The following is a 23142-nucleotide window of genomic DNA, read 5'->3' on the forward strand; positions in this document are numbered from 1 at the left end:
TGTGAAAGGAGAAAGTGAGGTCTGCGGATGCTGGAGATCAGAGCTGAAAATGTGTTGCTGGAAAAGCGCAGCAGGTCAGGCAGCATCCAGGGAACAGGAGAATCGACGTTTCGGGCATTCCTGAAGAAGGGCTTATGCCCGAAACGTCGATTCTCCTGTTCCCTGGATGCTGCCTGACCTGCTGCGCTTTTCCAGCAACACATTTTCAGCTAAAAATGTTAACACTGCTTTCTCTCCACAGATGCTGCCAGCTCTGCTGAGGTTTTCCAGCAATTTCTGCTTTTGTTTCTGATTTCCAGCATCTGCAGTCCTGTAGTTTTAAAAATATTTATCAATCTCAGTTTTGAGATGTTTATTAGGTAAGCATAATAAGGCTTACAGAACTAAGAATGATCAGTGGAATTAAGATACAGATCAGTTACAAGTTTACTGACCAGTTTGAGGGGCTGCAAGGCCTCCTATTTCCATTCTCAGTGGGTGAAAGGAGAATCCGGAATAACTTGGAATGACTGAACATGTAAAAGAAACATTAAAAAGTATTCAGAAATGAGAAGGGAAAAAGGTCTAAATGGAGACCCGTTAGGAGTCAGTAGGAGGACTGCAGAATGAATGGCCTACAGTTGCAAATAGCAAAACAAATCTAGTTATTGATCCCAACATTCTTTGCAGAACTGCCTTTCACAAAATACAATCTACATTTCAAAACGGTTCCTCGTAATTGAAAACCTTTGGAATACTTTTTGAAGTATATTAATTGTTTTCTTTATTCATTCACGGGATGAGGGCGTCGCTGGCTGGGCAGCATTTATCGCCCATCCCTAACTGCCCAGAGGAAAGGTAGGAGTCATACGCAGGTCAGACCAGGTAAGGATGGCTGTCTCCTTCCCTAAAATGACATTAGTGAACTGGATGGGTTTTTCCCCCAATAATCGGCAATGGATTCGTGGTCTCATTAGATTCTTAATTCCAGATGTTTATTGAATTCAAATTTTACCATCTGTCATGATTGGATTCGAACCCAGGTCTCCAGATGTTATCTAGGTTTCTGGATTAACAGTCCAGCGGTAATCCCACCAGGTCATCACCTCCCCATTAATATGGTATGTGGTCATATGGAACAAAATTAGCTTTTACAGGTGTTCACTGACAAATGGTAATTTCCAGATTTCAATATTTATATTGTTAGATTTCCCGAAATTGCGGATATTTTTGTCATCTTGGCAACATACCTTGTTCTTTCCCCTCACTGCCATTGCATGCATTAATTAGCCAGCTGGTTGACACGTGTCCTGTCCAGCCTGGGTGCTTTCCAACATCCACTGGCCATCCCAACGAAAGGAGAAATTCCAAGAAATTAGACTGCACATTATTGGAGGATTCCACGTTCTTCAGAATCTGAAAAGCAATTCGAAAGTGTTAAAGATGGGGGTGAGGAGGAATTTCTTTTCTGGGGGTCATGAATTTTTGGAATTTTCTGCTTGAGAGATGTGCGGTGACGGAGTCATTGAATATATGCAAGGCTGAGATGGGTAGAATTTTAAACAAAAGTGTGTCAAGATTTATTAGAAACTGGTAAGAACATAGAGTTGAGGCCAAGAACAGATCAGCCATAATCCTAGTGAATCCGGGAACAGGCTCAAGGGGCTCAATGGCTTCCTTCTATTCCAAATTCTCATGCTTATATTCTTATTCAAGTTGAAGTGATTTCCATTTCATTGCAATAATTTTTAAGATCAAATTTCAACATTTTACTGTGCTCATTCATGGTAGATGGAATACAAGGTTAAGATCATCAAATGGCACATATGACTTAGCTCCCATGACACACTCATCTAAGTTGCTTCGTTATACATGTTTAATATGTTAAGAAGGTTCAGAGTTTAAGTATATTCATCAGTCTGGTTACTGGCTGAAGAGATTTGCTGAAATGCACAGTTATATTTCAAACATGACTTCTACAAGTTTTACAAAGTTCAATGTGGTTTCATTCTGTGCTATTTCATTTTCAGCAAGGACAGTTTACCAGCCTACATTAGTATTTTCATATGCACCAATCTTTGTGTATAAATATCTTTATAGGACAATTGCCAGTTAGTTGTAGTTTGGGTGCATGGTAAATTGTATGTTAAAGAAAGAAATTGGTAACTGTGAACTTAAAATCACAAACTGGCTACTCATCTCAATACAATGAATCACTATTTGTAATTTACAAAAATGTTTTCATGCTGAACAAGTCAAAGAGCAAAGGTAGCCACATCAACTAGATTAATCAGATATTTCAAGACTCAACTGCTCTGCCTAAAAACTAATTCCAGCCAGGAGCTGAAAATGATCCTTTTAGCCTAATTTGGGAAATTTGTCACAAACAGCCCTGCTGAATAAGAACAAGAATGCTCACCACAATTTTTAGTTTACAAGGCATTACTGTAAATGAATCAGACAGATAAATCGTTGGTGAGTTTTGAGAAGATTTGTAGCTCAGGTTGAGGTTCTGGATGTAGTTTTGCTTGCTGAGCTGGAAGATTCTGTTTCAGACATATCACCACCATACTAGGTAACAGCATCAGTGAGCCTCCGGATGAAGCACTGGTGGTATGGACCAGTACTTATTTATATGTTTAGGTTTCCTTGGGTTGGTGACATCATTTCCTGGGGTGATGTCATTTACTGTTCTTTTTCTCAGTGTGGTAAATGGGATCCAAGTCAGTGTATTGGTTGATAGAGTTCCAGGTGGAATGCCATGCTTCTAAGAAATGTGTGTCTTTCTATTTGGCTTGTCCAAGGTGGCTGTGTTGTCCCAGTCGAAGTGGTGTCCTTCCTCATCCGTATGTAAAGTTACCAGTGAGAGTGGGTCATGTCGTTTTGTGGCTAGGTGCTATTCATGTATCCTGGTGGCAAGTTTTCTGCCTGTTTGTCCAACGTAGTGCTTGTTACAGTCCTTGATTAGAGTGGTGCTGGAAAAGCACAGCAGTTCAGGCAGCATCCGCGGAGCAGTTTCCAGCATCTGCAGTCATTGTTTTTACCTTGTTACAGTTCTTGCAAGGTATTTTGGAAATGACATTAGTTTTGCTTATTGTCTGTAAAGGGTCTTTCAAGTTCATTAGCTGCTGTTTTAGTGTGTTGGTGGGTTTATGTCAAGGGGTCTGAGTAGTCTGGCAGTCATTTCCGAGATGTCTTTGATGTAACAGAGAGTGGCGAGGGTTTCTGGACGTGTTTTGTTTGCTTGTTTGGGTTTGTTGCTCAGAAACCGGCAGACTGTGTTCGTTGGGTACCCATTCTTTTTGAATACACTGTATAGGTGATTTTCCTCTGCTCTTCATAGTTCTCTGTGCTGCAGTGTGTGGTGGCTCGTTGAAATAATGTTCTGATGCAGCTTAGTTTGCGGATGTTGGGATGATCGCTTCTGGAGTTCAATATTTGGTCCGTATGTGTTGTTTTCCTGTAGACGCTGGTTTGAAGTTCCCCATTGGCTGTTCGCTCTACTGTGACATCTAGGAATGGCAGTTTGTTGTTGTTTTCCTTCTCTTTAGTGAATTTTATGCCAGTAAGTGTATTAGTGATAAGTCTTGAAGGTCTTCTCTGATTTGTTTTGTTTAGTGATGACAAAGGTGTCATCCACGTAGTGGACCCAAAGTTTGGGTTGGATGGTTGGCAGAGCTGTTTGTTCAAGTCTCTGCATTACTGCCTCTGCTAAGAACCCTGATATCAGAGACCCCATGGGCGTTCCATTGGTTTGTCTCCAGGTTTTGTTGTTGAAGGTGAAGTGGGTGGTAAGGCATAGGTCCACTAGCTTGACGATACTGTCCTTGCTGAAGAAGTTGGTGGTGTTTGGTATGTGTGTCTTTGGGTCTTCTAATAGTGTAGTTATTGTTTCCTTGGCCAGGTTAATGTTGATGGATGTAATCAGGGCTGTTACATCAAAGGAGACCATTATTTCATCCTCTTCTATCTTGGTATCTTTGATGGTCTTCAGGAATTCTTGGGTGGAGTGGATGTGGTGTGGTCTTCTACTAAGTGTTTTAGTTTTTGGTGTAGCTCCTTGGCTAATCTCTAAGTTGGTGTTCCACATAGTGAGACTACTGGTCTGAGGGGTGTTTCTGGTTTGTGAATTTTGGGTAATCCAAAGAAGTGTGGTATGTTGGATCTGTCTGGTTTCATTTTTTGGAAGTTGGTCTTGTTTATTTCTCCAGATTTCTGAAGTTATTTGAGTAGGGTTGTGATTCGGTTGTCGAGTTCTAGGGTCGGATCTATCACCACTTGTTGGTAAGTGCTGGTATCTGTAAGTAGTGCATTCACTTTTTCAATGTAGTCTCTTTGATTTAAAATGACTATCAAGTGTCCTTTGTATGCAGGTAAGATAACAATGTCTTTATTTTTCTTTTGTCCTTATAGTGCTTTCCTTTCTTGTGTATTGAGTGTGTTTCTTTCCTTTTCCCTGCTTAATGTTGGTGCAACTGTTTGTCTGATAGTTTGCTGGGTTTCTTCTGCAAGTTCATTGTCTTTCAGTGCTGTTTCTAATGCTGCTAAGAAGTCTTTCTTGACCGCATCCCGGAAGTTGTAATTTAATCTTCTTACTAAGACGGTGTATTCAGTGTCTGTTCAGGGTCGGTCAGATAAGTTTTTTATCCATGCTTCTGTGTTGTCTGTTTTGTTATTTTGTCTAAGTTTGTCTAGTTTGTTCTGCAGATCTAGTTTTTTTTTTCATTTTCTGTGTCGCTGTCTAATGTCTATGGCTTGTTGTACTGTTCCTGTCCATTCATGGTCTGTTGCATTAGCGAATAAAGTTTTTTGGTGGGAAATTTCCCGGCCAGAGACACGCGAGAGAATTCCTAGAAGCATGGCATTCCAACCGGAACTCTTATCAACAAACACACGGACTTGGATCCCATTTACCACTCCCTGAGAAAAAAAGAACAGGGAATGACATCACCACAGGAAATGGCATCACCAACCGAAGGAAACCTAAACATAAATAAAAAGTGGGCCATACCACCAGTGCTTCATCCGGAGGGTCACTGATGATGTTACCTAGTATGGTGATGAAATGTCTGAAACCAAACCTTCCAGCTTAGCGAGTAAACCTACATCCAGGTAAACCATTCGCCTCAGCTCTTAAACATTAGCCACATCCTTCAGCCTCAGGATTGTTTTGCCTGCACTCTTTCTTCAACAATTTCTGCCACCCCCAACATGAGCCATGACTTCTCCTGTTTCACTGAAAGATTAGGCAGCCGCACACCTATTACAAACAGAATTGCAAGCAAGAACTGCAGGTTTTTAAAAGGGTGGCTGAACAGGAATTTCACACCAATTCTGGAGTCAGAATGGAGACCAAGTAGCCACTGCTGCATGCTCATATAGAATACAGGCAGTTCGTCTGTACAAGTAGTAGTAACGGATATAGCCATACATTTTAGGCAAGGATTTAATCTCAATGCCAACAAACTATTTCGGTTTCCACTTCTCTAATTGGATATAGTGGCATAGTGGTAGTATCACTGGACTAGTAATCCAGAGGCTATTTGGGTTCAAGGGTAGTTTGTGGAATTTGAATTCAATTAATAAATCTGGAATTGAAAGTTAGTCTCCATAATGGTTACCATGATATTATCAATTGTTGTAAAAACCCAGCTTTAAGGAAGTTCTTTAGGGAAAATAAATCTGCTGTCCTTACCTAGGCTGGCCTTCTTATGACTTTACATCCACAATAATGTGGCTCTCTCTTAATTGCCCACTGAAACAACCACCGAGTTCAAGAACAGTTAGGGACAAGCAATGAAGATTCCATAGAAGAATATATATTAAATAAACAGTGAAATTATTATCTTTATTCAGTATGCAAATTGGTAATAATGGTCCTTACCTCCTGGCTAGTTTTCTGACCAGGTTTCATATAAAATATGAAGACAGTTTCAAAAGGTCTGGTGGGCAGCAAGTCCAAGTAGCCGATGTCATCAAAGAATCCAGCAAGAGTAGAGTCCAGTGCAATAAGATTAGGAGGACGGCAGCTATTACCTGGCTCCTAGGAAAATGTTCAAACACAACTATAAATGACTATTATTACACCAGAATAACAAATGATGCTTAGGATGGTTAGTGGAGAGTGGAGTGTACCAGTCATCTTGGGGTAATGAGTGACCATCCTTTACTTTAATTCATTCATAAGGAAGTGAGTGTCAGTGGGAAGGATAATGTTTATGGGCCATCCCCAATTGTCCTCAAGGTGGTTGTGGTAGTAAACAGCTGCAGTCCAAATGGGGAAGCTATACCCATGGACTTTCAGGAACCAGCAAAATATACAACTGAATTTGAAATTAAAACTTATCATTTTAACAAAATTATATCACAACAAAGTGCCAGCAGATAGGAAAACTATTGAGATTACACCAGACCTAAGGATATCAGTTATATAGATAACACTGTATACTTCACCACCTGCAAGAATCCTTGGGACGTGACCCTAAAAACACATAACAGATGCCCAAGGAACTGGAAATTTAGCCTTGAAACGGTCAACTATTGGTGAGGAAAGAACAAGGGAAGAGTGTCACTTTCAGCCAATGATTTTTGGTGATCCTTTGGAAGGTTACCAGTAAGTTCAAAGAAAAATGCAAATTAAAATTCCTCTGGTACCACAACAGAATTACGGAGCTGAAACTTTGTACACTGCAAATGTGGGAATTTCATCTACTGGGATGGTTACATGGTCCAGAAACTGAACTGGAATAGCGAGTAATACACTGTAGCTACAAGGGCAGGTCAGAGGCAGGGAATTAGGCAGCATGTCACTCACACTGACTCCCCAAAACTTCACCGTCTACAAAGCACAACACTGAAGTGTGATGGAATACTCCCCATTTGCCTGAATGAGTACAGATCCAGAAACATACAAAAAAAAGCTCAACCATCCAGGAAACAGCCACCCACTTGAAAGACCTAATTCACCACCTTAGACATTCACAGCCTTAAGCACTGATGCACAAGCTATTCCACTATATTATAATTATGGTTCTTTCAGTTTCTCTAGGTCAAAAATCAGGAACTCCCTTCCTAACAGCACTATGTGCATACATGGACAATAGCGGTGAAGCTGAAAGGGTTTAGAAAAGATTTACAAGGATGTTGCCAGGGTTGGAGGGATTGAGCTATAGGGAGATGCTGAATAGGCTGGGGCTGTTTTCCCTGGAGCGTAGGAGGCTAAGGGGTGACCTGAACAATGTTTAGAAAATCATGAGGGGCAGGATAGGGTAAATAGCCAAGGTGGAGAAAGTGAGGTCTGCAGATGCTGGAGATCAGAGCTGAAAAATGTGTTGCTGGAAAAGTGCAGCAGGTCAGGCAACATCCAAGGAGCAGGAGAATCGACATTTCGGGCATAAGCCTGAAGAAGGGCTTATGCCCGAAACGTCGATTCTCCAGCTCCTAGGATGCTGCCTGACCTGCTGCGCTTTTCCAGCAAAACATTTTTCAGCTCTGAATAGCCAAGGTCTTTAGTTCAGATCAGAGTGGTACTGGAAAAGCACAGCAGGTCAGGCAGCATCCAAGGAGCAGGAAAATCGACGTTTTGGGCAAAAGCTCTTCATCAGGAACAAAACGTCGATTTTCCTGCTCCTCGGATGCTGCCTAACCTGCTGTGCTTTTCCAGCACCACTCTGATCTATAAATTCTGGTTTCCAGTATCTGCAGTCCTCACTTTTGCCTAACTAAGGTCTTTATCCCAGGGTAGGGGAGTTTAAAACTAGGGGACATAGAGTTATGGTGAGAGCAGAAAGATTTTAAAGGGGCCCAGGGGGTCAACATTTTCATGCTGAGGGTAGTGCTTGTATGGAATGAGCTGCCAGAGGAAGTGGTGGAGGCTGGTTTAATTACAGCATTTAAAAGGCATCTGGATGGGTGTATGAATTGGAAGGGTTTAGAGGAATATTGGCCAAATGTTGGCAAATGGGACTAGATTAATTTAGGATATCTGGTCGGCATGGTTGCATTGGACCAAAAGGGTCTGTTTACATGCTTTATATCTCTATGACTATAACATAATTAAATTAGCTGATAGCAGCTTTCGGGAAGAGTTAATGATCCAATGATCAGGTTACTCTGACGTGAGGTACTAAAACAGGCTTTTAAACCAAGTTTAGCTTTTACTTTAAATAATAAGGAATTTGAAACCTCCCAAGTGGTTTGTGAATTTCCCTGATCCATTTTAAGCGAGGAGCCCTAAACTGTCAGCCTTACTCAGCGTGCATTTGCTTTTCCATTCTGATTTTACCTGCTGTTCTGGGCCTTCTCCCAATAGTCAATTCATAGCCTTGTTAATTTAGCGTGGGGGCTTTGGATTCCAGTCTCTGCCACCAGGCCTTGGCCACTCCCTTTCCCTCACTAGCCTCTCCCTCACTGACCCACCCCATGGTTTCTCATACTTTTGCAGATTTGATGTAAATATACAAAATGTGAGCTGAGCAGGTTTCTGACTGCATCTAACATCATCATCTTTACAAACTACCTGGGTAATGGGTCACCATTCACTGTGGTCTCCCTAAAATTGTCTGATTAATTTCAGGACTTGGAGGGGAATCTCTCTCTTAAATTGATCTAAGATTCACTCCTTACCTCTGCTGTTCATTTCTCTCCCCCAGGATGTCACTCAGCTGGTTGGTGGAGGTAGATGGGGGAACACAGTGCACATACATTGCACCATTATAATGTCAAATACAACTAAGTCCAGACTGTACTCAACTTGTTTGTATCTCCTGGTTGCGGCAGTGTGCAAATTCTACCACTTATTTAATTCAAGCTTTTCGGAGACATACTTCTATCAGAATACCAAACCACAGAAGAGATTCAACTCTTACACAGGGCTTGGTAGCAACTAACAAACATATAGCTGGAAACAGACCCTTCAGTCCAACTCGTCCATGCCGACCAAGTTCCCCCCACTGAACTAGTCCCATTTGCCTGCTTTTGGCCCATATCCACATCCAGTACATATTCATTCAAAAATGAGACTAAACTATATCGCCCATGTTTTAACATTGTAAATAGAAAACAAAAATTAAATTTAAAGTTATACATTGTTACAGAATTCAGGGGCATGGCAAAACGTTTGTTGAACAGTCATGCATAAAAGTCCACAGTGGTATAATTAAATTTTTTTTGTTATTGTGAAATTTAGGATGCAGTGTTGATGGTCAAAATCTTGCAACTGAAAACAAATCTAAATCATTCACTCACTCAAATCAGACTGTCTCAATACACGGCTGGAAATAGGAAGAAAGAATAGTAATCAAAAATAGTAAGGTTCCCACAAGATTCATAAAGAAATAGCTTACCTTCAGTGCTTCCAAAGATAGGAAACCAAAGTGTGAAAGGAGAAGGCGAGCAGTCTGGAATTCCTGTGCGGGAGGAGGGGGGATGCATTCAGTCACTGGATCAGGGAATACGGTCTTGGACAGTCTCTCTTCACTGATCTTTTCCAGTGCATTTTCATAGAGAATTTGTTTGGCCATCAATTTCTTCAGCTTCTCATGTTGAACTTCCAGCTGCAGGAGATTTATTAGCGTTATTATAATCATAGCAAAAATGCAAATCAATATTTAACTTCCATCATCTGATTGACATGCCAGAGGCCTAAAAATAGCATATGTTTGATTTGTCATCACCTGAGTCAAGCTCATGAAGTGATCAGTAAACAAACACCAGTCTGAACCAAAATTAACATCATTATGAAAGGCTCTCAAACTCTGATTTGCCTCACCCATTTGATTCACAACTTTTGGGAAGTTCCATATTGGGATGCAATTCCCTGCAGATCATCCATAAGACATAGGAGTGGAAGGCCATTCGGCCTATCAAGTCCACTCCGCCATTCAATCATGGCTGATGAGCATTTCAACACCTCTTACCCGCACTCTCCCCAAATCCCTTAATTCCTTGCGAGATCAAGAATTTGTCAATCTCGGCCTTGAAGACATTTAATGTCCCGGCATCCACTGCGTTCCGTGGCAATGAATTCCACAGGCTCACCACTCTCTGGCTGAAAATATGTCTCCTAATTTTCGTTTTAAATTGACCCCCTCTAATTCTAAGGCTGTGCCCATGGGTCCTTGTATCCCCGCCGAAAGGAAACAACTTCCCAGCGTCCACCCTTTCTAAGCCATGTATTATCTTGTAAGTTTACATTCGATCTCCCCTCAACCTTTTAAACTCTAATGAATACAATCCCAGGATCCTCAGCCGTTCATTGTATGTTAGGCCTACCATTCCAGGGATCATCCATGTGAATCTCCACTGGACACGCTCCAGTGCCAGTACCTCCTTCCTGAGATGTGGGGACCAGAATTGGACACAGTATTCTAAATGGGGCCGAACCAGAGCTTTATAATGTCTCAGTAACACATCGTTGCTTTTACGTTCCAACCATCCCGAGATAAATGACAACATTAGATTCACTTTCTTAATCACGGGCTCAACCTGCAAGTCAACCTTTAGAGAATCCTGGACTAGCATTCCAAGATCTCTTTGCACTTTGGCTTTATGAATTTTCTCACCGTTTAGAAAATAGTCCATGCCTGTATTCTTTTTTCCAAAGTGCAAGACCTCACATTTGCCCACATTGCATTTCATCAGCCATTTTTTGGACCACTCTCCTAAACTGTCTAAATTTTTCTGTAGCCTCCCCACATCCTCAGAACTACCTGCCTGTCCACCTAACTTCATATCATTGGTGAACTTCGCCAGAATGCCCCCTGAGCCTTCAATCCAGATCATTAACATATAAAATGATCAGCTGCGGCCCCAACACTGAACCCTGCGAAACACCACTTGTCACCGGCTGCCATTCTGAAAAAGAACCTTTTATTCCAACTCTCTGCCTCCTGTCAGGCAGCCAATCCTCAATCCATGCCATTAGCTCACCTTGAATACCATGGGCCCTCACCTTATTCAGCAGCCTCCATGAGGCACCTTATCAAAGGCCTTTTGGAAGTCTAAGTGGATAATATTCACTGGGTTTCTCTGGTCTAACTTACTTGTTACCTCTTCAAAGAATTCTAACAGGTTTGTCAGGCACGACCTCCCCTTGCTAAATCCATGCTGACTTGTTCTAATCTGACTCTACACTTCCAAGAATTTAGAAGTCTCATCCTTAGCGATGGATTCTAGAATTTTACCTACAACCAAATTACAAGGTTTTCTTGAGAGGAAGAAAAACATAAATAGGCTAAACAGCTATAATTTTCCATCTTTTGTCTTGATCTTTTCTTGAACAAGGGTGTTAACAACAGCGACTTTCCAATCATCTGAGACTTTCCCTGACTCCAGTGATTTTTGAAAGATTACAACCAACGCCTCTGCTATTTCTTCAGCGACCTCCCTCAGAACTCTAGGGCTAGGAGATTTATCAATTTTTAGACCTTTTAGCTTTTCTAGCACTTTTGCTTTTGTAATGACTACCATATTCAACTCTGGCCCTTGACTCTCCATTATTGTAGGGACATTACTCATGTCTTTCACTGTGAAGACCGACACAAAGTATTTAAGTTCTTCAGCTATTTCCTTGTCTCCCATCATGAGCCTTCCTGCATCAATTTGGAGGGGCCCAATTTCTACTTTTGCCTTTCATTTGTTTCTTATGTATTGAAATAAACTTGCGCTATCATTTCTAATATTACTGGCTAGTTATAAAACTAAGGCAACGTACTAGACTAACGAGCACACACTGAACTATATGAATAAAGCTACTTTTCAGCAGGAGGAGGACAGGGAAAAATTACATGCAAGCAAGAAATCTTACCCAGCCTTGAAGTCAGTGCCTGTAACTAAGCACTTGGGACAACCAGCTTCAGAATACCAGTCAACAATCAACCAGCTTACATTAGGTTTAAAATCTAACTCCTGCACAACTTTAAGAACTTTAAACTGGAATCACCTTTACCTTCATGTCTGTACTAAACATTGTATCACATCCCTTTTGAGGTTATCTGTAATTGACATCGTTTTTTTGGGATTAGTAGGTAATAAAATTTATGTTTATTTTCCTCTCAAGAAAACCTTGTAATTCGGCTCCCACATTGTGATCTAGTTAATTCATTTCAATTAAGTGTGAAAGCTGCATGCTAAAAGGAAAAATAAATACTTGTGAGACTTCTTGGGGGAGAAGAGGGAGCCCGTTCCCTCTCCTCACCTGGGTCATGCTTAAACAAGAACCATCAAGAGATCTTCCTACATTCCAACAGCAACTTCGCTTCAAATGCATTTTAGTGAATGTTCAGTGCTTTGGGACTTCCTGAATCCGTACAGGATACAATAGAAATACAAGCCTATCTATAAAATTCATCCGATTTTCTCAATGTAACAGTGGGATCTGGATTAGCTGAGCCATTATGGTGAGTGAAGATTGCAATTCAACTTCACATTTTAATAGGAGAATTTTTCTGAAACAATATGACATTCAAATTGAAATGTCAAATATGAAAACTGTACAAGCAGGAGGTTCCACTAAGACTGTTCAGGTAACGAGTACGAGTTCAACCCAAAATATAAATCTAGAGGCAATGGAAACTATCGAGCAAGCCTAAGTGCAGATCAGCTTGGGTTACAAAAAGTCCAAAGATGTGCAGGTCAGGTGAATTGGCCATGCTAAATTGCCCGTAGTGTTAGGTTAGGGGTATGGGTGGGTTGCGCTTCGGCGGGGCGGTGTGGACTTGTTGGGCCGAAGGGCCTGTTTCCACACTGTAAGTAATCTAAAAAAAAAATCTAATGCTGGAATCCTGCTTTAAAAAGGGCACAGGGCACAAATGGAGGCATCATTTTCTCACACTGTTGTATACAGCTTTCTTTTGTATTTTTGATCAAGGACTAAAATGGATAAAGGGTTGTTTTAAATCCGAGCATTTTGGAAAGAATTGTTGCATTTTTAAAACTAAGTTACTGAAACCTGTTATGCATGGTGTCTATACACTGCTTCTTTTGTCAAATAGTGAGGGAAGATGTTTGTAGGCAGAATGGCGCTCGAGCATGCGCATTGAGAGAGAGAGAGGGATTTGGTTGACATGTAGATGATTGGTTTGTGCAATGGTGACCAGACATGGATACTAAAGGTCATCAGCTTGGTGATAACTGATTGGTTTAGGTGTAGTTGAACAGCTTTCAATTTCAAATAAAAATAAAAAATAAATGGATAAGTTGCCTTTGGATTGAAAGGCAGATTGCGTGTGAGCGTCTCTCTTTCTCTCTGCACAGTAGCAAGAAGCAAGCCAGTTACTTTCTCCCACTATTTGCTGAAAGCTGTTGCCTTTAACCAGCAGAGGGACTGTGCACTCAGTGTACTAAACTCCCTGTGCCTTCTGGAAAGTAGTGAAAGAATGTGGAGAAATGAGATTGAAGAACAAAGTCTTGGCAAGCAAAAGGAAAGCTGTGGACTTGTGCTGTTGAAGGGGTTTTTTCCCAGCTTAGTTTTATGACTGGAGGGAAACAAACATTTTTTGTTTGCGTCTGCCTGTGTGTACAGGGTTTTAAGAGGCAGTTAGAATTTAACTCGTTAAAATTTCATAACTGCTTGTGATTAGAATTTACTTATTTGTAATGAATAGCAATTCTTGTTAAGTTCAGGAACCCGGTCAATGTTTTCTAACAGACAGGTACTTTGGGGATTTTGCGGGCTTGGAATGAATCAATAATCTTTAAGGCAACCCCAGGAATAATGGGGCTCGAGAATCAGTGTAATTTCCTAAGTGAAAGGAAGGATGAATGAGAGGGAAACAACTTTATTTGTAATTGTATAAAAGAAAACAGATAAACTCTGCCTTCAGTTACGTGAAGCTCCTGACGAATAGGCTTATAGAGGCTGTGAGAGTGAAAGAATGGAGCCATGCCAGTGGGGTGGATGTTTCAGTCTGCATTACAAGGTACCAGATAGGCTTGTTTAGTGATTATAGGATTAACATTTCACAGGGCAAGCTGTTGAAATTGAATTCAATAAATCTGATAATCTGTGGGTTGGCACAGAGATAAACCACAATAAAAGTTCTGGCTTGTTAAAATCCCCAATACAACTAGCTCACTAATTCTACTGATGGAAGGGAAGCAGTTGCCTACATTTAGTCTGCAACGCTTCAGTCTAACTACAGAACTGCCTTAATATCCCAGAAAATAGCAGAGCAAGCATTCAGCAAAACACACACACAGCAGGGATAAAGGAAGATTGAAACTAAATGTAACATTGACAGCATCAAAGAATTTGTATCTGGGAAGTTTCACCAGCTTCAGCTTAGCCTGTTGTCAGCTACTTAAATCACTTTCTGTGATGTGGAATTAATTCTAATGAAGTAAGATTTGGCATGTTACTCCATGATAAGATTTTCACATTGTGAATTTTGTGGAACCAGTCAGACCTCAGATACACTGTTAACGTTTCCCTGTTATAAGCACCAGAGGGCAGCAGTACTCTTTCAGGCAAAATATTTAAAATCTTGGAGGGTTACAGAGCACCAGGATTCCACCACAATCAGAAGCTGCTGAGACAGGAGTGCCACATTTATCCAGATTTGTTCACACATTACATAAATTTGAGAAAAACACATTTTATAAAGTACTCCATAGCAATCCTCTAATTTCTCGAAGAATGGAGTTTACACATTCCCCATATCTGCGTAGGTTTCCTCCGGGTACTCCGATTTCCACCTACAGTCAAAGATGTGTATGTTAGGTGGACTGGTCATGCTATATTGCCCATAGTGTTCAGAGATGTGTACGTTAGGGGAAACAGAGTAATAAGGGTAGGGGAATGGGTCTGGATGGGTTACTCTTCAGAGGGTCGGTGTGGACTTGTTGGGCCAAATGGCCTGTTTCCACACTGTAGAGATTCTGTGATGGAATGCTAATGCATAGCTAAGGAAATAAATATTCTAAAATGAAGAAAAAAAAAACACTATTGCTTAATAGAATAGATACTAGTGCACAAATACAGGATAGGCTACTGCTTAGAGGAATGTACTTCAGCAAGCTTTATATTTGTGGTTTGATATAACCATGGCACTGTTCTCTGTATAGACCCTACACCTTGAAGTCTACACAATGGAAAGCTGCACTGTGAACTCTAAAGCATGCACATATTGCTAGTGGCTTGAGGATTCCCCTTTATGGCAGTAAAGGATATTGGTCTTAGGTGTTTTGACTCTGGAGCTCCATATTAGATAGACAGTGATGCTTGTCACATGCCAGGCACAAGGACCAGATTCTCGATGTAACATGGAAAGCCACACTTGGAATTGATTAGATTAAATTAGATTGCATTACAGTGTGGAAACAGGCCCTTCGGCCCAACAAGTCCACACCGCCCCGCCGAAGCGCAACCCACCCATACCCCTACATTTACCCCTTATCTAACACTACGGGCAATTTAGCATGGCCAATTCATCTGACCTGCACACCTTTGGACTGTGGGAGGAAACCGGAGCACCCGGAGAAAACCCACGCAGACACAGGGAGAACGTGCAAACTCCACACAGACAGTCGCCTGAGGCTGGAATTGAACCCGGGTCTCTGGCGCTGTGAGGCAGCAGTGCTAACCACTGTGCCACCATGCCGCCCACTTTTTAATATTGTTTCATTTCCAGTCCATTACATAAAGTACCTAATTAATTCCCATTCAAATTATTACAATAAACAGCTGATTAGTTTTCATTTCATGAAAACATCAATGGACACACCACATTTAAAATAATTTAAATGGCTACTTGAGAGTTTGGAATCAATTCACTGGTGGCCTGATAATACTCTTACCTGATCAGTAACAATCTCATGCAGATCAGGAATGCTCAGGTCAGCCTTTACAAATGGAATTTTGTCCACCTCCTCAGGGAATGGCCGATGTTTGACATTGTACTTGATTCCCACGTCATCCTTTGGTGGTGGATGAGGCTCAGGAACAAATGCCTGTGGATGACACTGCAGTTACATTACGATTGGTTTTTGTGCGTGCGTTCCTCCGACCTTGCTGCAGTTCGAGTTATGATTGGCAGAAAGCAGTCTAATCACATTTCATTCCAGGGTGCATCTTCCACATGTAGACTTTCCGATAGGAATGACTTGATAATGTTGTGGTTCTGTTCGCCGAGCTGGGAATTTGTGTTGCAGACGTTTCGTCCCCTGTCTAGGTGACATCCTCAGTGCTTGGGAGCCTCCTGTGAAGCGCTTCTGTGTTGTTTCCTCCGGCATTTGTCGTGGTTTGAATCTGTCGCTTCCGGTTGTCAGTTCCAGCTGTCCGTTGCTGTGGTCGGTATATTGGGTCCAGGTCGATGTGCTTATTGATTGAATCTGTGGATGAATGCCATGCCTCTAGGAATTCCCTGGCTGTTCTCTGTTTGGCTTGTCCTATAATAATAGTGTTGTCCCAGTCGAATTCACGGTACTTGTCATCTGAGTGTGTGGCTACTAAGGATAGCTGGTCGTGTCGTTTCGTGGCTAGTTGGTGTTCATGGATGCGGATCATTAGCTGTCTTCTTGTTTGTCCTATGTAGTGTTTTGTGCAGTCCTTGCATGGGATTTTGTACACTACATTGGTTTTGCTCATGCTGGGTATCGGGTCCTTCATCCTGGTGAGTTGTTGTCTGAGAGTGGCTGTTGGTTTGTGTGCTGTTATAAGTCCTAGTGGTCGCAGTAGTCTGGCTGTCAGTTCGGAAATGCTCTTGATGTATGGTAGTGTGGCTAGTCCTTTGGGTTGCGGCAAGTCCTCGTCCCGTTGTCTTTCCTTTAGGCATCTGTTGATGAAATTGCGCGGGTATCTGTTTTTGGCGAATACACTATATAGGTGTTCCTCTTCCTCTTTTTGCAGTTCTGGTGTACTGCAGTGTGTTGTGGCCCTTTTGAATAGTGTCTTGATGCAACTTCTTTTATTGGGGTGGTTCCTTTCGTAGTTTAGGACTTGGTCTATGTGAGTGCCTTTCCTGTGTACCTTTGTGGTGAATTCTCCATTCGGTGTTCTCTGTACCATCACGTCTAGGAATGGGAGTTGGTTGTCCTTTTCTTCCTCTCGAGTGAATCGGATTCCTGTGAGTGTGGCGTTGATGATCCGGTGTGTGTTCTCTATTTCTGTGTTTTTAATGATTACAAAGGTGTCATCCACATATGTGACCCAGAGTTTGGGTTGAATTTGCGGTAAGACTGTTTGTTCTAACCTTTGCATTACCGCTTCTGCTATGAGTCCAGAGATGGGTGAGCCAGAATGAAGGACCCGATACCCAGCATGAGCAAAACCAATGTAGTGTACAAAATCCCATGCAAGGACTGCACAAAACACTACATAGGACAAACAGGAAGACAGCTAATGATCCGCATCCATGAACACCAACTAGCCACGAAACGACATGACCAGCTATCCTTAGTAGCCACACACGCAGATGACATGAATTCGACTGGGACAACACTACTATTATAGGACAAGCCAAACACAGAACAGCCAGTGAATTCCTAGAGGCATGGCACTCATCCACAGATTCAATCAATAAGCACATCGACCTGGACCCAATATACTGACCACTGCAACGGACAGTTGGAACTGACAACCGGAAGCGGCAGAGACAAACCACTATAAATGCCGGAGGAAAGATCACAGAAGCGCTTCACAGGAGGCTCCCAAGCACTGAGGATGTCACCTAGACAGGGGACGAAACGTCTGCAACACAAATTCCCAGCTCGGCGAACAGAACCACAACAACGAGCACCCGAGCTACAAATCTTCTCGCAAACTTTGATGACTTGATAATGATCAGAAGCAGGACATCAGGATGATTATTCCTTTTTCACTGGCGTAGATCAGATTAGTTCCAGCCCTTATGCACAGTAAAAGGGTTCTCAATGTGCAAGTTAATTAATGCAAACGTATCTTTAATTTGTCGAGAGTGTAGTGCTGGGAAAGCACAGCAGGTCAGGCAGCATCCAAGGAGCAGGAGAATCGACGCTTTGGGCATAAGTGGACCTGATGAGGGAGTCACAGATGGAATGGTCTTTTAGGAATGCTGATAGGGGTAGGGAGGGAAATATATTTCTGGTGGTAGGGTCCGTTTGGAGGTGGCGGAAGTGGCAAAGGATGATGCATTGTATGTGGACGTTGTGGGGTGGAAGGTGAGGACTGGGGGGTTCTGTCCTTGTTGCTTTGGGAACCCCCCAGTCCTCACTTACACCCCACCAACCTCCGCATACAACGCATCATTCTTCACCACTTCTGCCAACTCCAAACGGATCCCACCACCAGAGATATATTTCCCTCTCCCCCCGTATCAGCGTTCCGAAAAAACCATTCCCTCTGTGACTCCCTCATCAGGTCAACACCCTCCCATCAGTCCACCCACCACTCCTGGCACCTTTCCCTGCCACCACACGAAGTGTAAAACCTGTGCCCACACCACTCCCCTCACCTCTGTCCAAGGCCCCAAGTGATCCTTCCACATCCGTCAGAAATTTACCTGTACCTCTACCAATGTCATCTACTGTATCCTTTGCTCCCAATGTGATCTCCTCTACATCAGGGAGACAGGACATCATCTTGCGGATTGTTTCAGAGAACATTTCTGGGATACCCGCACCCATCGACCCCACCGCCCCGTGGCTGAACATTTCAACTTCCCCTCCCACTCCGTTAAGGACATGCAGGTCCTGGGCCTCCTCCACCGCCAAACCATTACCACCCAACGCCTGGAGTAGGCACGCCTCATATACCGCCTTGGGGCCCTGCAACCACCTGGGATAAATGTGGATTTCAACAGCTTCCTCATTTCCTCTCCCTCCCATAACCCCAAGCCTCCAACTCAGCACCGCTCTCCGGACCCATCTATCACTCCCCCCTCTGACCTATCACCCTCTCCCTCACCTTCATCCACCTATCACTTTCCCAGCTATCTTCCCCACCCCCTCCCATTTATCTCACAGCCCCGACCCACAACCCTCATTCCTGATGAAGGGCTTATGCCTGAAATGTCAATTCTCCTGCTCCTTGGATGCTGCCTGACCTGCTGTGCTTTTCCAGCACCACATTCTCGATTGAGAATAAACAATTGATTTTGTTGTTCAGAGGATTGTTGCTGCATGGATGGCTTTGTCACTAGGAGACACTTAAGCAAATATCTGAAACAGAGAAGGACAGAGGGTTTTTGGGATTAATGCTGGATTGCTCTTGCAAATTGAATGCCTGTCAGGCCAAACTGCCTCCAGGCAGCTTTGAAAGATCTACAGTTGATAGATGGTGCTCTAAAGTTACACACACTGAATTGCAAACTGTTCTGACACTGTATTACCTTTACACTAGCATGTGAAATCAGATCTACAAGTTCAGTGTCGCAATCATCCCATGTGCAACTCAATGAAGAAGGAACCACATCCCATTTCTGGCAATACTTACACAAGATTTTTTTTAAAATTTACTTGTGGTACACAGGCATCACCAGCTGGCCAGTGTTTATTACCCATCCCTTGTTGCCCTTGAGAAAGTGATGGTGAGCTGTCTTCTTGAACTTCTATAGTCCATGTGTTGTAGGTTGACCCATAGTGCCATTAGAGAGGGAATTCCAGGATTTTGATCCAGAGGCAGTGAAGGAATGGTGATGTATTTGCAAATTAGGATAGTGAGTGGCCTGGAGGGGTACTTGCAGGGGGCGGTGTTTCTATGATCCGCTACCCTGTCTTTCTAGATGAAGTGGTCATGGGTTCGGAAAGGTTCTTTGGTGAATTTCTGCAGTGCATCTTGTAGATAGTACACACTGCTGCTACTGAGCATCAGCTGTGGGGAGAGTGAATATTTATGCATGTGGTGCCAATCAAATGTGCTGTTTTGTCCTGGATGGTGTCAAGCTTCTTGAGTGTGGTTGGAGCTGCAACCATCCAGGCAAGGGGGGAGTATTCCATCACATTCCTGACCTGTGCATGGAAAATGGTGGACAGGCTTTGGGGAGTCAGGTGGTGAGTTACACACCGCAGTATTCCTAGCCTCTGACCTGCTGTTGTAGCCACTGTGCTTATGTGGTGAGTGCTGTGGGTGTGGTCAATGTGGTCAGTGCAGTGGTCAATGGAAATCCCAAAAATGTTGATATTAGGGGATTCAGTGATGGTAACACTATTGGATGTCAATGAATGATACTTAGATTGTCTCTTATTGGGGTCATTGCAAACTATTTTCAAATATTACTTGCGACCTTTCAGCCCAAACGTGGATACTGTCTAGACCTTGTTGCATTTAAACATGGACTGCTTCAGTATCTGAGGAGATGTGAATGGTGCTGAATATTGCACAATAATCAGTGAACATCCCACTTCTGACTTTATGATGGAGGGAAGATCATTGATGAAGCAGCTGAAGATGGCTAGGCTGAGGACACCACCCTGTTGTCCTGGAGCTGAGATGACTGACCTCTAACAACCATAACCATCTTCCTTAAGTGCCAGGTATGACTTCATCCCGTGGAGAACTTGCCACGATTTCCACTGACCCCAGGGGGTTTTGCTAGGGCTCCTTGATGCCACACTCAGTTGAATACAGCTTTGATTTCAAGGGCTGTCACTCTCCCCTCCCCTCTGGAATTCAGCTCTTTTGTCCATGTTTTAACCAAGGCTGTAATGAGGTCAGGAGCTGAGTAGCCCTTTAGGAATCCAAACTGGGCATCACTGAGCAGGTTATTGCTGAGCAGATGCTGCTTGATAGCACTGTTGATGACCCCTTCCATCACTTTACTGATGATCGAGAGAAGACTGGTGGGGTGGTAATTGGCTGGGTTCGATTTGTCATTGAGTCATAGAGATGTACAGCACAGAAACAGAACCTTCAGTCCAACTCGTCCATGCTGACCAGATTTCCCAACCCAATCTAGTCCCACCTGCCAGCACTTGGCCCATATCCCTCCAAACCCTTCCTATTCATATACCTATCCAGATGCCTTTTAAATGTTGCAGTTGTACCAGCCTCCACCACTTCCTCTGGCAGCTCGATCCATACCTGCATTTTGTGTACAGGACATACTGGGCAATTTTCCACATTGTCAGTAGATGTCAGTGTTGTAACTGTACTGGAAGACTTTGGCTATGGGAGCGGCAATTCTCGAGCATACGTTTACAGTAGGATTGCTGAAATGTTGTCAGGGCCCACAGCCTTTGCAGTATGCAGTGCCTCCAACCAATTCTTGATATCATGTGGAGTGAACTGAATTGGTTGCCACTTTTGGCACAGGACACCACTATGCAACTCAACTGCCCTACTGTGTGCGCAGAAGCTTCAGTATATGCTAATACTGGAGTGTTGCTGTAATTCCAAAATGAACAGAAGTACAGTAGTTGTTGACTTAATTGGTTTTACCTAAAAGGTCAATTTGATTTTTCAGTAACAGCATAAATCTTAGTTGGACTGGTCACGGAATAAAACATTGAGGCATCAGATAATATAGTATTATCACATTGAATTCAAACCTTTTGGCTTGCTCGAGACCCCCTCGGCTGATGATACAGTTGCATGGTCCACGCATGTCTCCCAGACATTCCCCGGATCAGGACAGTAACTGAAGGGCAAGGATCTGTGGAGAAAGCAACCAAAAGACGTTCCCCAAAAAATGTTAGGCAGCGCTTGTGTAAAACATTCTTTTCCACTAGCGAAATTTTCCTTTCTCCAGTTGGCTGCCCGCCCCTTCACATGCTGCACTTAGCTTCCCATCGTTAGTATTCTGAAATATTGGTACTATCGCTCAATATTGTGGGCTATATGATAAATACAATAGGGAGGGGGAAAGCATTTTCTAAAAAGGCAACCCGTTCTCTCCTCATAGGTCCCATAAGATGTAGGGGCTAAAAAGGGCCATCCAGCCCATTGAGTCTGCTCTGCCATTCAGTAACATCTAGGCTGATCGAATAATCCTCAACTCCATTTTCCTGCCTTTGCCCCGTAAACTTTGATTCTGTTACTGATTAAAATCTCTTTCTCTCTGTCTCAGTTGGAGTGACAGTGTATTTCCAACATTTATAGTTATTCTTCCACTTTATTTTAAAGACAGAAATTAGATACACAACCTAATACCCTTTCATTTTTATAGAGCTGTGGACTGAATATTGAGTTTTATAAGGCCACAGTTTCTTGATACCTGACATTTATAAATTACTTGCTGTATGGGACACCCTGAGACTAAAGCAGTGACTGGAGCAGCTGACAGCATCAGAAAACTTCCAAGCACACTGTCAATGCTGTCAAGTGGTTTTAGGGTAAGACAAGCATTGATTCACAAAAGCCCAAGAGTCGATTATACCCGAGACATTGCCCTGACAGAAGAGATGACCAGCGTAAATCACTAAAACAATTCCCGGCAAGCAGCTGAAGGTTAAAAACTCTTCTTTTTTTGATTCTCAACATTTAATGTGTGTTTAGCTTAAAGCTGCCAGATGCTTGTGTAATGCAAACTCTGAAAATGTTCGAGGGGAAAGTGAGGAGTGTAGATGCTGGAGATCAGAGCTGAAAATGTGTTGCTGGAAAGGCGCAGCAGGTCAGGCAGCATCCAAGGAGCAGGAGAATCGACGTTTCGGGCATGAGCCCTTCTTCAGGAATGAGGAAAGTGTGTCCAGCCGGCTAAGATAAAAGGTAGGGAGGAGGGACTTGGGGGAGGGGCGTTGGAAATGCGATAGGTGGAAGGAGGTCAAGGTGAGGGTGATAGGCCGGAGTGGGGGTGGGGGCGGAGAGGTCAGGAAGAAGATTGCAGGTTAGGAAGGCAGTGCTGAGTTCCAGAGATTTGACTGAGACAAGTGGGGAGGAGGGGAAATGAGGAAACTGGAGAAATCCAAGTTCATCCCTTGTGGTTGGAGAGTTCCTAGGCGGAAGATGAGGCGCTCTTCCTCCAACCGTCGTGTTGCTATGGTCTGGCGATGGAGGAGTCCAAGGACCTGCATGTCCTTGGTGGAGTGGGAGGGGGAATTGAAGTGTTGAGCCGCGGGGTGGTTGGGTTGGTTGGTCCTCTGGGACACCCGGACCAACCAACCCAACCACCCCGCGGCTCAACACTTCAACTCCCCTCCCACTCCACCAAGGACATGCAGGTCCTTGGCCTACTCCATCGTCAGACCATAGCAACACGACGGCTGGAGGAAGAGCGCCTCATCTTCCGGCGATGAACTCTCCAACCACAAGGG

The 23142-nt window shown here is 43.1% G+C and overlaps 1 protein-coding gene across 12 annotated transcripts in view; it reads right to left on the minus strand.

The window, feature by feature from the left end:
* The window catches only part of ralgapb (Ral GTPase activating protein non-catalytic subunit beta), a 144150-nt gene that overhangs the window by 20363 nt on the left and 100645 nt on the right, over nt 1-23142 (minus strand). For 8 of the 12 annotated variants that reach the window (XM_087994682.1, XM_087994681.1, XM_087994677.1 and 5 more), the window contains 6 exons: nt 21442-21545; nt 15775-15927; nt 9324-9533; nt 5864-6022; nt 1230-1395; nt 435-509 (listed from right to left, as the gene is read on the minus strand). In XM_087994682.1, coding sequence (XP_087850808.1) covers nt 435-509; nt 1230-1395; nt 5864-6022; nt 9324-9533; nt 15775-15927; nt 21442-21545 — 867 coding nt within the window. The remainder of the gene's footprint in view (nt 1-434; nt 510-1229; nt 1396-5863; nt 6023-9323; nt 9534-15774; nt 15928-21441; nt 21546-23142) is intronic. The other 4 variants (XM_087994683.1, XM_043710960.2, XM_043710959.2 and 1 more) reach the window with 1 other exon arrangement.

The sequence above is a fragment of the Chiloscyllium plagiosum genome, unplaced genomic scaffold (assembly GCF_037043375.1).
Source record: "Chiloscyllium plagiosum isolate Xiang-an unplaced genomic scaffold, Cpla_swu_hap1 HiC_scaffold_15, whole genome shotgun sequence".
NCBI lineage: Eukaryota > Metazoa > Chordata > Chondrichthyes > Orectolobiformes > Hemiscylliidae > Chiloscyllium > Chiloscyllium plagiosum.